This window comes from Arvicanthis niloticus, chromosome X, assembly GCF_011762505.2.
Source record: "Arvicanthis niloticus isolate mArvNil1 chromosome X, mArvNil1.pat.X, whole genome shotgun sequence".
Taxonomy (NCBI): domain Eukaryota; kingdom Metazoa; phylum Chordata; class Mammalia; order Rodentia; family Muridae; genus Arvicanthis; species Arvicanthis niloticus.
This window is the reverse complement of record NC_047679.1, coordinates 65,081,419-65,096,646: the sequence shown is the minus strand read 5'-3', so window position 1 is coordinate 65,096,646 and position 15,228 is coordinate 65,081,419. Positions and strand designations below refer to the sequence as shown.

Here is a 15,228-nt window from a genome sequence, read left to right as displayed (position 1 = left end):
ATCTCATGTGTAAAATGATTACTTTCCTGAGATATTACCAGACTGGAGATGAAATAAACACTAAGATTACTAATTTTTATTTTTGAAACGTCAAATAATTCTCCACGGTTTCCTTTCTTAAACTTTTATTCAAAACATCAAACACAAGCTGCTTCTAAGTGCACATGAACACAGTCTCCAATGCACTTTTAAACTATGATATCAAGGAGGTACACTTACGACTTGGGGAGGTGGCTATTATTATTTAAACAATCCTCTCTTGGAGGAAATGGGATCGTTCCAACTAACTGGTTTGTCTGAGGTGGAGGAGCTGTCTCATCCTCTCAAAAAACAAACAAACAAACAAAAAAAAAACCAACTACAACAACAATAAAAAATCCTACTAACTTCTAGACCAAGCCTCAGCCTAGTCTGAGCCCCAGCATTCCATGCCCCACATTAACCTCTGCAGGTGGCCCAAGGAGGATTCCAGGAAAGTGGCATCTGTCCTCATCGGTTTAAAAAAAAAAAAATAGGACTCATCTACTTTACCGTGCACCAGGGAGCTTTGCGCAGCAGGCAGGAGCATATGTCCTTGCAAGCACTCCTACAAGCGCGCGCGCGCGCGCGCGCGCGCGCGCGGACACACACACACCACTCCACCATCACAGTACACACACATCCTATACAGTCTCGCAACAAACATACAGGATGGGGATCGAATCACCCTCTGGGATGGATGGATTCTAGACTTAAGTTCCCCTGAACCCTCTAAATGCCTTTTTCTCGGTTGCCAGCTGGGGAGCCCAGGTTACAGCTCAGCCAGCCTCCCCCACCCCCCACCCCCCAAGAAAGCCCTTGGTGTCCGTGTTCAGAAGAAAAACTATCCGACCCGTATGGCCACAAAAGAGCAGGAAAGAAAAACAAATAAAGAAAAGAACTACCACGAGCAGCCAAAAAGCCATGCAAGATGTAGGCGAAAGGCTGTAAAGTTTCAGTGGAGGATTGCTACTGAAGTTTGTGCGGGACTTTTTCAAATTGAACCCCTACCATAGAGAGCAGCCTAGAAAGGACTGGCAATTAATTTATGAGCCCTTCTAGTTCCCTCAACCCCTCCGATTACAATGCAAAGAAGCAGAACTTAAATCTCTACAGACCAAGTTGGATGAGGTTGATTAAGACATGCACAAGAGGGCAAGGGGTAAGGAGAAAAAGAGTCTCACCTGGCGTTGGTGCAGTCGGTGAACAAAGTTTCGAAGTCTTTCCTGGTGATGAGCTTGCAACGATTCACCCCCGGCTGGATTGCGCCCAGCCCGCGGAGGATTCGAACTTGCTCCACAGTGCACACCACCGGAGATATGTCCAGTCTCTTCAGTTTAGTGTACACTGTGTGCAACCCTCCCACGAGGTGCTTAAGGAAAAGGTCAAAAACTTGCGGCAGGCAGATTAGTTCCTGGCCGTCCATCAGGAATGAAGCCACCTTCACCCCGTGCATGTCGACCATCCGGCACTCGTTTGTGTTGCTGCTGCCACCGCTGCCACCTCCAATCCCGCCACCCACGACACTGCTGTTGTGGTTATTGGCCATGAAACTGTTGATCATATTAGGGGTTAGACGAGGGGGCTCTCCTGGAGATGAATACAGGGGTTCAGCCCGGAATAACGCCCCCGGGACGCCGGCGCTGCTGGAAGTTGCAGAGATCACTGGAGGTGCGGAGACAGCCATGGTCACTCTGTCTTTGAGCCTAGTTCTTAGAGCCCTCGCTTTCTCTCCCTGACTCCTTTAGGTCCCCTTGCACTCACTCGCTGACTCTCTCTCTTTCAGACACGTCTGACTCTCTGAACTGTTCTCAAGTCTGAAGCGCGCTGGCTCCGGCTCCAGCTCTTCCACCACCCTACACACTGTGAGCAGCCTCGACCCGCAGCGGCCCAAGAGCCCACCCCCACCACACCCCCTCCCGAGACTGGCAGCGCCCCCCAGCCAATGGGCCCCACCCCCTCAGCTCCTGAGCGCGCAGAATGGCTGCCGCCAGCTAGGGGTGGAGACTCCCTAGCCAGCCTCTGCCTACCTGAGGCCCTGTGGGACTTTCAGTGAATGGAGGTGGAGCACAAGAAGAGAGAAGGGGGCGGTGTGCTGCCTTGCTTACTGCCAGGCGAGCAGAGCAGAGAGTCCGATTGTCAGGTCTCTGAAGTGAAGGATTGGAGGGGGGTCACAAAAGGGACTCGCAAGTGTGTCTCCTTCACCACACACCCCGAGCCATCTCGCAACGCTTTCGGCGGAGGAAAGTGACTGAGCTCTAATTCAACTTGCACATTTCTCCCAAACTCAGCGGAACGAAGAAGGGGCTTCGCCCAGCATCCTGGAGAAAGAGTCCAAGGAGTTCACAAGTGAACAACTCGGCCTTTCTCTTACCTACTTAGCACACTTGCTTGTAATATCTTCCTTATCTAGCGCCCACAGGACTGCTCCCCAGAATTCTCACATTCGCATCAGAGTTGATGGTTGTGACCATGCTGCTACTCAAGGAGGTTCAGGAAGCACGGTGGAGAGTCTCTGTAGCAGATGGGTGGATTGTTTTACAACACTTCCGCCACTGTCCTGAAACAGACTAGGGTGTGTGTGTGTGTGTGTGTGTGTGTGTGTGTGTGTGTGTGTGTGGGCGCGCGCGCACGTTCGCGACACTGCACCATACTTAGTCTTGCCAGAAGGCTCAAAACAGTATAGTTTATAAGGATAGATTTAACACTCTGAACTTGGATACTTTTTTCTCCTTCACAATGGGTTCCCAAAACCAGTGAATGGCCCAGGCATTTCAAAGGCTTTACATCCTAAATGGTACCTCATGATTCTTCTTCCCCTACCTACAAAACCTCCTACACTTACTACAAGAACACACAGTAAAGGAAATATCTGAGTAGGGTAACTGCCTGAAGGAAAGCATAGTTATTTCCATACAACATATTGCAGTTAAGTCACCTTAGCCGAGTTGTTTTAAATTCTTTGTCAAGGTTTGAATGAACTGCAAGGCATTTCCTGTAGTATCCTCTCCTAGAGGAGCTGGTTCAGTGGGTTAAATTCAAACTTCATTTATTTACAAAAGCTACCACCCTCACTCAAAGCTACATAACTTCTCTGATATTCTTCCAGAACATAAATTCTTTTAGAAACTTGCTGAGTTTTATTAGTGCCACTTGTATTTAGCATTATCAAAGAGGGGAGTGAATGCTTTTCCCCCAGTCCTAATTTGAAAATGCCCTAGGTAAGATAATTCTGGCTCTCTTTCTACTGCTTGTTTTTTGTTTGTTTTTTTCCTTCTGTCATTTCATTAACCAAGTATTACAAACTTCCTTTTGAGTCTCTTCAGAGTGTTCTATTTCAAATTGAATGAGGTCAAAATATGAAGACCCTTCGATGACAGTGGCTTTTGGAATACAGGAATAAGCAACTCTAACATAACAGATTGGAATACATTCAATCACAAATCATTTTTAAAGGCATAAAATCGTTTCTGCTCACTTGCTACAATCTTGGGAGGAAAATAAGAAGATATAAGGGCAACAAGAAGATAGGGCAGAGAAATAAAAGATTCCTAGGGAATGCAGTGGTTTGCAAAGACAATATAACAGCACCACCATGCGTTTTAGTATTTACTAATTGTTCCTTTTTAAAAAAAAGAAACCTCAAATCTATACAAAAGGTATTTGAATGGGATGTCTATTAAACAATGTGTTGAAATACACCTCTGGTGATGTTGCAAAAAAATAAAACTATCAAGAGAATATATTTTATACAAAGTTTTATTTAAGAAAACTTTACACTGATAATTCTAAGGTCATGCGCTCCCTGTGTATGGCTGCAACTACATTATAAAGGTCTTTCTCTATAGTAATTGAGAGTTCTCAGCAATAAGACATTATGAGGATGTGTGTACACGTGCACCAGAGTCCACCATACCTTAGTCTTGTCCTAACATTACCAAAAGACTCAAAACAGTATATAGTTTATAAGGACAGAGTTTAATTCTCTGAACTTGACCTTTTTTCTCCCTAATAAATGGGCTCATATGTTTGGATATTTTATATTTTTAAAAAATGATAAAATATGAACAAGGTAGAACATTCATTAAGGCTGTAATCATTTCTTGTATTAGAAAATAAATGCATTTGGGTGTTAGAAAAGACACAAATTAAATGTTATGTATTCAAAGTATCTCTCAAGTTTGTAGCAATGTTCTATTTATCAAATATTAATGCTAAAATTTAAGTAGAACCAACAGAGCCTCAAATTGAACCATAATCATTGAAGAATTAACAGCTCTTATAAGTCTTCAATGTAGAAAATATTTTTGGTTTCATTAGTTGAATTCCTTCTCATTGCATAGAAAATTAACATGTGAATAAATTTTAAGCGATACTTATAACTTAAGGACATTTAGATCAAGACTTCAGATACTGTGTCTTTGGGTTTCTTGATGCTTTGATGACTTTATTTCTAATACTACTATCTATGGTTTGAGACTGTCATCAGATTCTACATACTGAGTAGTATTTTAGTCCTTTTTGATTTGAATATCTTCTGTCAGAAAAACATATTTCTAAATAAGCCTGGCTTTCTACAAGACTGGAGGAAACTTTACATGTCAACACCCTGTAACTTTGGAACTGTATAAAGTAGTATAAAATTGTAATGGCTGTAGTAAACAGAGTACCCTTGGGTACTGGGTCAGTCTGATGTTGCTTGTATCCTACAGCTAAAACTCGCTCCTCAAAATGTGTTTGCCCCTGACGAGCAGATGCTCAAGTACTCAAGTGATGCCATATGAGCTTTCTCCCCTATTTAACTGGTCAATAAAAGGCTAAAGTCTGATATTGGGCATTGGAGAGAGTAAGGTGGGACTGAAGGTTCAAGAGGAGGTTGCAGGTGGGTGAAAAAGGAGGACTGACAGGGAGAAGGAAACTGCCATAGACCAGATCTGAGTGACCAGAAGAAACAGCAAATAGCAAGAGACTTTACAGCTGGGGAATAAGTTAGAATAGCCCTAGATCTGCCCAACCTAGTCATTTGGCTTATAAATAAAATATGTGGATTGTGTGTCTTTTATATGGGCTTATTAGAAGACTAATTCCAACAACACCTTTGGGAGATGAGATGCACTACATAAACAATAGGGAAATACCTAGGTTTGTGAATTAATACCTGATAGGAACTAGCCACTGGAGTAAATATGAATAAAATCAGTATAAGAAGATAGCATATCTTATAAGAAAATGTTGTAGATGACACCAGTTCTAATAGAATGATTCAATAATTTGAGTCTTAAAACAGAACTTCCTGACTTTCTGTAATTAGAAATTTACATTTTATCCTAATTCACTTTCAATTAGAATGGGAAGGTGCTCATTTATAAACCTAGGCAAACGTTCCACTTTTTTGCCATAACCTATAAAAAGACACCTTAATGAATATAAATTCTTTTTAAAAGATTTATTGATTTATTTTATGTGTTCATCTGCATATATGTACACCATATGCATCCTCATGGAAGCCAGAAGAGGATATTAGATTCCTTGGAGACAAGAGTTACAGACAGTTGTAAGCAGCTATATAGGTTCTGAAAATCAAACTTGGGACCTTTGCAAGTGCTCTTAGCTATCAATCCATTTCTTCTGCCCTAATTTTCTTACTGTATTACATGCCCACATGCATTCAGAGTCAGTTCTTTCCTTCTACCTTGTGAGACCCAGCGACCCAGCTCAAGTCTTCAGGCCCAAGTGCCTTTACCTGCTGAGCCATCTTGTAAGCCATCTATATTTTTAATACATTATTATTTATCCTTTTAGAATTTGATACATGTGTACAATGTATTTTGATCATATCTACTGTCTACCTTCCCATCCAAGTCCTCCCAGACAACCGTCACCACATCCTTCTGCCAACTTCATATCTTCTTTTTTAACCCACTAAATCCAGTTACTGTATGCATAGACATAGGGCTGTTGAGTGGAGCATGAAGCCTTATACATACATACAATGATTTTATACATACATACATACATACATATACAGCACACACACACATACACACACATATATATGTATGCAAGCATGCAAGCTTGACTAGAACTGCAAAATATCCAAAAATATTTGAAGAGAATGGTTTTTAGAAGAGATATTTAAGAACATCCTAAGGTAATGGAATTATTTGAAACTCACAGAGAAACCCTGCAAGTGTACCTCCCCCCTCCACAAACACACACATGGTTAACCTATTCCCAGAAAACTGGCTACATAGTAATCATCTATAATGTGCCTTTTTTCCATTGAAGATGAATTCTAAGGAATGTAAAAATACAAAATATGAGCTTTTAGGACAAGAAATAATTTGTCAAAACTGAAAAAATTAGAAGCTAAAAATTAGAAACTTAAAGAAAAAAATGATTGTTTTCTAATTGAAATACAAAAAAGTAAACTTTTAAAGTACTCATAAAATGCATGTCTATTCTATCCTTTTAATATATGATACCCCATATTATACTGTCTAGGAGAAAATATATGTCTTCTTTAAATTTAAATTCCATTGACACCTCACAATATATTTTTCTTTTCAAAATTGTAGGTTTTTTTGATTGTTCAGGTTGGAGCCATTTGATCTTCATCTGGACTCCTACCAGTACTAGATATGATTTTCTTTATTTTGCTGGAATTCACTGAAGTGTCTGCTCCAACCTTTATAAGGCCCAGTTCCCTACATTCTCATCAGCTGCTGTCTCCCACTTCTGTATAATTTTACCACAAAGTAATAAAGATGTTTTCAAACCTCCCTACTTTCTTCTGAAAGAGATTTTCTCCTTAATGTCGCTGATCTTCTTATATTCCCAGGGTCCTTCAGAAAATATAAAACTTCTTCCACTGCCTTCCTTGACATTTTTGACCCTTTTGTGTCCCTCAGGCTACAAATCACTTTTATTCCCTAGTCTAGTCTCTTTTGCATCTCCAATTTATTTCTCTCTGCTTACTCTTGTTTTATTATTATTATTATTAAAATAATCCACAAGGCTTTGAATGAAAACAAATAAAAACACTCTCCAAACATTCAATAATAATTCTCAGAGTATTATTCCCAGACTCCTGGCATCAGCGTCCTCTGGGTATTTTGCAGAAATATAAGTTGTTTTCCCATATCCAACACCTACAATACAGAATCTCTAAGAGATGTGGCCCAAAAATATGAGTTTTAACAAAACCTATAGATGATTCTGATGATGGCAATCTATTGAGATCCACTTGAAATCACTGCTGATTTTTCAAAATTTTTGAAAAATCTTAGCTTCTTACAATTATTTTCCTCTTTACTATACTTTTGACCTTAACCTTTTACAATTTAATTCTTCCTAACACACAGTTGAAATCACATGAAACATGATCATTGTCCTGTTAAATAACAATACAAATTTGTTTTTCTAGATCTTCATCCTTTAATTTCTGGAACTTTCTGTACTATACTTTTATTTATTAGTTTTTATTTTCTGAGAGTGTAATATTACATCATTTTCCCCCTTCCCTATCCTCCCTCCAAACCATCCCATATATCCATTCTTGCTCTCTTTAAATAGCAATCATTCTTTTCTCTTGGCTTTCTGACTTTGCAATAACCAAATATTTCTCTTCTATATACCTTTCCCCCTTCTATATCCTTGTTCCTGACACTGAAGATGTAAAGCTTCTGATGTGTACACTATTATTACTGATCATAATTTCATCAATTTTCTGTAGCTTCAACACCATCAACACAATGGATTCTCTAATTTTTATTTCTAGATCTTTAAAAAAGAATAAAGAATGAATCTGGGGCTGAAGAGCAATTACTGCTCTTCTAATAGTGCAGTCCTCAAATGTAATGTAGTTAATGAAAGCCTGCAACTTCGGCTACTCTGGATCTGATGCCCTCTTTTGGCAGCTGTAGGCACCTGCACTTATGTGTGCATATCCACCCAGAGATGCACATAGTTAAAAAATAAAATAAATCTTTTTTTTAAAAATTAGAAATAAAGAATAGAATTCTCCCCTATGGTATTCTCGAATTTCAAAATCCCCAAAACTGAATTAATTACTGTAGCCCCTGTGAATCTCATCTTTGTTTTTCATTTCTGATATCTATCTGTCTAACAATCTATCTAATCAGTTTTGCCTCAAGTTAATGATTCCCTTGCCTTGGCCTCATCAGTAAGGCTACAGGTGTATGCCCCCGTGTCTAGCTTCATTTATCTTTCTGTTGTATAATACATGTATATGTGTTTAATGTGTATCAGTTCACATATGTATGATGTGTGTGTGTCTGTGTGTGTGTGCTCATGAGCGTGTGTACACATACACAAGTGCTTTTACCCAGTGAGCCATATCCACAGCCCCATTGGCTTCATTTCCAGTAAATTAAAAGCTTTCTCCATGCACCTAGCTTTTCTTTCATAGTTACTGGAAAGAATCCTTTGATTTCTCTCTGCCCATTATACATGCCTTCATCAGTCACTGTGTCATCATTCTCAGCATTTTCCTCTTTTACACCTTTCTATTTTCAGTGTGAACAGTTTTGCTTATCCATACTGTTTTGTATTATTACAGTCATTACCTCTCAATCTTGTTACTTTCAGTGCTTCCTTTTCCAGTTTTGCAAAGGATACAAGATGAATTTATTTTCCTTTGTTCTACATTCTTTACTTTTCTATCTCATATTCTTTTCAGACAAGATCTCTCAACATTTTTCAGGTAGCTTCAGCTTCTATTCTTCCTGCCTCGGCCTCCCAAATACTAGGAGTACAGAAACAGGCCTTCATGCCAGACCACATTATTGGTTAATGAAATTTTGCTATAATCTCATTAAAAATATTCATTATTACTCCATTTAAATATCAGACAAATATCCAATTCTTTAGAATTATGCTACGTCTTTAATCTATCTCTTTGTCATTTTCTCAAATAGTTAGTGACATGTTGCTTGAACACAGATTAGTATCACATGTCACAATACTTAAACTTGTTACAATATTTCCAACATGGTGCTGATGCGCAGGGCCATCATCATTCTATGTTGAGTGCATTATTGCACATTCCCCCATCTCTATTTACCCCAAGCTTATCCATACTTTAAAACTAAATTTCAATGCACTGCCATGAAATACTATCTCATTCCTTTTCTCTTCTATTCCCAGTCAGAAATAGGATCCCCACCCCCTTCTCTCTCTCTCTTTGAACTTTGATGGTACTTTGTAACTCTCTTAAAGCATGTGGAATTTTAACTTACAATCTTAGGTTATGACCTAGAATCAGGTTAAACCAGATTAGGGATCGTTTTATATTCATCTATATGACACTTCAAGGGCCAACTACTGAGCCTGGCTTATAGTTTGATTTTCATACATGTTTCTTAAATAGACAAATAGGTTAATATTATACAATGCCATCTCATTTTAGTAGATTTGCTTTATCCTGTGATTTTTAGAAACTAAAGGTTTGTGGAAACCTTGCATCAAGCACATCTTTTATTATTGTTGTAGTTGTAGTTGTTTACCTAACAGAACATGTTTACCATATGTATTACTTTTTAAGAATATAATATTACTACACACTTGATTGTATATGTACAGATTCTGTATAAATATCTTTTACATGTACTTGGAAATGAAAAAAATGTTTGTATGACTCTTTTAATCATAAGATTTGCTTTATTGTGGTGGCCTGGAACCAAGTCTGCTGTTTTTATAAATTTTGCCTTATATGATTTGGTAGGCTATATGAATGATTGTTATTGCTAATTCTAAAGCAGAGTCTATGTGTTTAGCATATATTAAATATATAATTTTCATAATTAAGAAGATTATTATTTTAATAATTAGTATTTTGGGATCTTTTGGTGATAACTATTTTTCAGATTAGTAAAGACTTATTTTAATTTTCTTTACCTAAACATTAATTTTCTCAAAATGGTTATTTTTAGCATGATATGTTTATATAGCACTCCCACCCTCCTCTGGTTTCACTTCTTGCTGTCTCAGCTACCCACAGTCAACTGGGATCCAAAAATATTAATGGAAAATTTCAAAAACATGCAATTCATGAGTATTAAATTGCTTGTCATTCTCAGTAAGATGATGAAATCTCCTGCCATTCTGCTCAATCCCATGTGATCCCACATAGGATTTGAATCATCTGTTGTTTAGTGCATCCAGGCTGTATGCTAGGCTAGTAACCCATTAGTCACTTAACAGCCATCTTGGTTATCATATTGACTGCCAAAATATTGCAATGCCTGTGTTCAAATAACCCTGGTTTTCCTTAATAATGGTCCCAAGGTACAAGCACAATAATGTTGGCAAATTGGATATGCCAAACATAAGACCCTTAAGAGGAAAGGTGAAAATTCTTAATAAAGAAAAATGATGTGGGGTGATGTAGTTAAGATGAACAGTCCAATATTTTAAGTTTGAGAAATACAAGACAGAGCACACTCACATGGATTTTAGTATGGTACATTGTTATAAATTGTTCTATTTTATTATTGTAGTTATTCTTCTGTTACTAAGTGTAATTTATAAATTCATACATGTATGTATAAGTAATCTTATAATGTAGTATTATATTGTGCCACATATGTTTCAAAAGTTTACAGGAATGTTACACCGTATCACCATGAATAAAGGAAGATTACTGAGTTGCATCACTGTTTTTGCCTGAGCCTTATGGAATTTATTTGTTATATCTCTGCATTGAGTAAATTATAAAATTATATATATATATCTTTCCCCAAAGAAAAAACACTCAGTTTGATTATGTGATACATTTTTAATAAAAGGTATTTAAGCCGGGCAGTGGTGGCACACACCTTTAATCCCAGCACTTGGGAGGCAGAGGCAGGAGGATTTCTGAGTTTGAGGCCAGCCTGGTCTACAGAGTGAGTTCCAGGACAGCCAGGGCTATACAGAGAAACCCCGTCTTGAAAAACCAAAATAAATAAATAAATAGTATTTAAATCTATTTGAAATTTATTAAATATATCTATTCTTCATGTTTTATGTACATTAACTCGGGAAGTTTGTCAATGTGATGTTAATAAGATAAGTATTTAAAATCACTGCTGAGAGATGTTAAAAATGCACAAAGCAAAAGTAGAAATTTATATTTATCTTTTGTAAAATATCCGGCTCAGATTTGAGAAAAGAAAAAAAAAAAAAGATTATCTATCTTCTGTATAACTGGGTGAGATAAAAGGTCCATTTATCTGATTGGGAGAACAATGAACTGAAGATGGAGATACTCAGTAGATTGGAGGAGTTAATGTATTTCATTTTTGTTGCTTTTTCTCTGCAAAGGGAAACAAGAAACATAAGTTCACACCTGCATGAGAATCATTTGAAGAGAATACTGCAGGATTTTTATTTTTGTTTAAATTCATGCAAAGAGCTCAGGGAGCTGTGCTTCTGAGCGGATCTAACCAGAAAGCTGGGTGAATTTTTTAAAAATGTAATGAAGTTGCTTGCTTAACTAGCTTTTACTGAAAAGTTGTATGTTTGCGCATATGCTAAGAACTGTGTATGAAACCTCTTTTTGCATCTTCGTGGCATCATTATGAAATTGATTCTATTATTTTCCTCATAACTCAGATGAACAGTGATTACTTTTATTTTACTTTTTTTTTACATCTTAAATTAGCAAAAATTTTGTGTGTGTGCCCGTGCTCGTGCAAGTGTGTTAGAAACTTTTTTATTGGTTATTTTATTTACTTTTGACAAATTCAAAGCTGGCCATTCACTCACCAGTGAAGAGGAACACTTTATGAAAACGAAGACAAACCCAAGCTATCTCATTGCAGCATGGGCAGTACTTGTACAGTTTGTTTCTTTACAGTTCACTGACTCCTTCATTGAGCACAGTAATCTCTTCACTACTACAAGAATCCTTCAGGTCAAATTTAGCTATTTCTGTCCGAGAATGCAGTCTAGCAGATTGCTTCCAGGAGTCAAATCTGCAACCAGACTTCAAAGATCCAAAGCTTGCTTCTCCAATTTACTACATGAGTGCTCTTAAGCAAAATACTTAGCTATTTTGTGCCTCAGTTTTCTGATCTGTAATCTAACACAATTCTGTCTTGCTCACAGGCATCTGTGAGATTGTATAAGGAGGGCCTAGAATAGTGTCTTCCATAGTGTTAGTGTTACTTCTGTTACATTTTATCATTTATTTGTAAAGATTACTTTTCAAAATTTTATAATATGTAAATTCTGGCTTTCCCAAATGAAAATATTAGTAACAATGAGAAGAAAAAAAATAAGAACTGTAAGAAAGGGAATGGTGAGATGTAATAAAAGAAAAGGAGAATGTCAAGGAGACAGAGTAAAAAACTACATTTTGGAATGCAGGATGGGGCAGGGAATGCCAGGATCAAAGCTAAAATCACATCCCTGCATCTGGGATTAGAGAAGAAACCCAGATATATGCAAAGGGATCTGACAGCATGGGTCAGAACATAGATAAATAAGATCACTGCTGAAAGATCAACATAAAACTCTCTAAGAAAACAACTCTTGGTCGGTCCTAATACCTGAAAGGCCTTGAGCATTTGAAGAGATCTAAACAAAGAGAAGCACTGTTAATTACCTTCTTGTGTACAAGCAATCATCACTAAAGTGAAGCAAAATGATTAGCCTCTCCTTAAAACAGCAAGGTGGAAGCAGAGAAAGAAATACTAGCACTTTCCCTCCAACAAAGTATAACAATTGGACAGTCCTCCATGAGAATGCTTAGTCATGGGTACAAAAACATAGTGTGTTTCAAGCAATGTGCCAGAGTCATCTCCTCAGTTTGATGAACATAAATGTTTTAATTATTTATTTTATTTTTAAGATACAATAAAATTACTTTATTTGTTCCTTTCCTTCCCCCAAACTCTCCCAGAAGCCCCTCCTTGCTGTTTCCATTTTGTGGCCTTTATTTTCACTCATTGTTGTTACATATGGAAACTTCTCTTTGTAACATACCAAGACGAATTACAAAAATCACAGCCAATCAGAATGTAGAACTGTGGAGTCTAGTCCCAGTTGATACATTTACAATACAACTCCTATCTAAAACTCAGGAATTAATGCAGAAGAGGAGATGGAAAGGTAGCCCCAGAGGAACAGGGAGTTTGCTGTGAAATTTTGTCTAGTAGAAATGTCAAATGGCATAGCCATATCCACTGGAAACAGCAAAAGTCATGAAGTCAGCACAGCTGTTTAACACAGCATAGCTGAGCTGAATTCTGTGATCACTGTTGTTCTGCCTCTTACTTTTAGGTTTTGGTCTCTGCACATTGTCTTCTTGGGGAGTTAATAGATAGAAGCTTCTTTATTCAACACATTTAGAACTTTCTAAAAATGTAGTTTAAAAATAGGGGGTTGTACAAGGTACACACTGGCAGTCAGAAGTTATACCCCTAAAGTCTTTAAGAGCTTTGTAGGTATGTGCTTGAATTTGGTCCTTCTAACTTTGGATATCTAACACTGTAAGTTACTTAAAACTGACTTGCATTAAAAATACTGCAGAACTTTGGTCTCAGCATTGAAGAAGGATCCATGTATTTTACTTCTTGCCTATTATAACTCCATGTACATAATTTCGACAAATATCAAATGGCAATGAAAGTCACTACTCATACACACACAAAAATAAACTATATTTGCTGCTTGAATTTTGATTCATAACAAAAAGTTTGAAAAATAACTCCCCAGGAAAATATTCCATTAAAAAAATTACCCCTACATAGATTCTATGCCTGATTACCTGGCTATTGATTAGGCCTAATCTTAACCATTTATGCTTTAACTTCTTAATTTTGATTTCCAATACTGGCACTTAAATCCAGTTCTCTATATAAGTAAGCACTCTACCCCTGAGCTACATCCTTAACCCATCTGTTCACATTTGCTGCTATTTAGGAAGCCTTGGCGCATGTTGTCTGTGCCTTAGAATAATGTTGTCTTCATAAATACAGCAGAGTAAACAGTGTATAGGTTCCAGTTACACAGAAGTTTTCACTGCCCCAGTTCACTAGTACTCCACTAGTGCCCCAGTTTACTTGTATCCTCCAGGAGAACCTGATGTGTATACATTTTCTTCAGGAAGTACTGTGTGTATGTATGTTTCTGCTGATAGTGATTTATGCCAGATTATTGATATATTGTAAAGCCTATAGGAAAAAAGGAAAAGGTTAGTAAAATAATTGGGCTTGATTCTTGTCTGTTTACAGTTATATGAGACTTAGATATACACAAATAACTGAAAGTTCAAGTGAGTATACAATTCTTCTCTTCCATTTTTTCCAAGTAGAATGTAGATTTCTATATTGTTTATATCTAGAGATAATCTACTGTTTGTTACTAAAAGAAAGTGTGGAAGGAATCATCTTCCAGAACTAAAAAGAAAACTGTCTTTTCCTGTTACGTTAAAAGAAATTTGATAGAAGTATCATACCCAGTTTAATTGAAACCATCAACATAGGAAAAATAACTTCTTACATTGTAAGAAAGGAATTAACTCACAGTTACATGTAACAACCTCCATTAAACAGAATAATTTGATTTTAAAAATGCAATTTTTAAAAATGCAACAATTTGATCACTACTCTAGGCCTATTAGAAGTTTGAAGGATTGATTATATAGAATATTATGCTAAAGAATAGAATTTGTTACCTTTAAAACAACCTCCTTTCAGATATTTGACTGATTCCAGTACGCTCCTCCATAAGGTTCAGTGAGATATCATATTGTGTTTTCACTACTCTCCTATTATCACGTTCATACCAGTAAAACTGCTGTACTCAGATATCCTACAAGCCTACATTCCTGAGCCTTTGCATATGCTGTTCCTCTGCCTATGATCCTCTTTTAAAGTTCTATCCCTCTCACTCTATTTCTCCCTCTGTCATCTTACAAAATCTATCTCATAGAATTATTAGTATGCCTTAAATCTTTGCTGATTTTATAGGAAAAAAAAACCCCACTTTTGCAAAAAGACCTAGCTAATTCATTTCCATCATTAAAATATTATCTGTTCTATCTGGATGGGAATTGAGGTTTGTTATATTCACACTACATAGAAGATATTTGATACGATGTTGCACAATGTGTGCATTCATTTTGGATGACATGAACTACTTAGCACTCCAGATATATATTTAAATTCAAAAGCATATTTAAATGAATAAAAATTTTCAAGG

At 37.1% G+C, this 15,228-nt stretch overlaps 1 protein-coding gene across 2 annotated transcripts in view; it reads right to left on the bottom strand.

The window, feature by feature from the left end:
- Dach2 (dachshund family transcription factor 2) overlaps window positions 1-1,889 on the bottom strand; it is a 464,497-nt gene extending 462,608 nt beyond the window's left edge. The window contains exon 1 of one of the 2 annotated variants that reach the window (XM_076918144.1): window positions 1,203-1,889. In XM_076918144.1, coding sequence (XP_076774259.1) covers window positions 1,203-1,705 — 503 coding nt within the window. In that variant the 5' untranslated portion in view covers window positions 1,706-1,889. The remainder of the gene's footprint in view (window positions 1-1,202) is intronic. The other variant, XM_076918145.1, reaches the window with a different exon arrangement.
- Window positions 1,890-15,228: the final 13,339 nt, after the last annotated feature.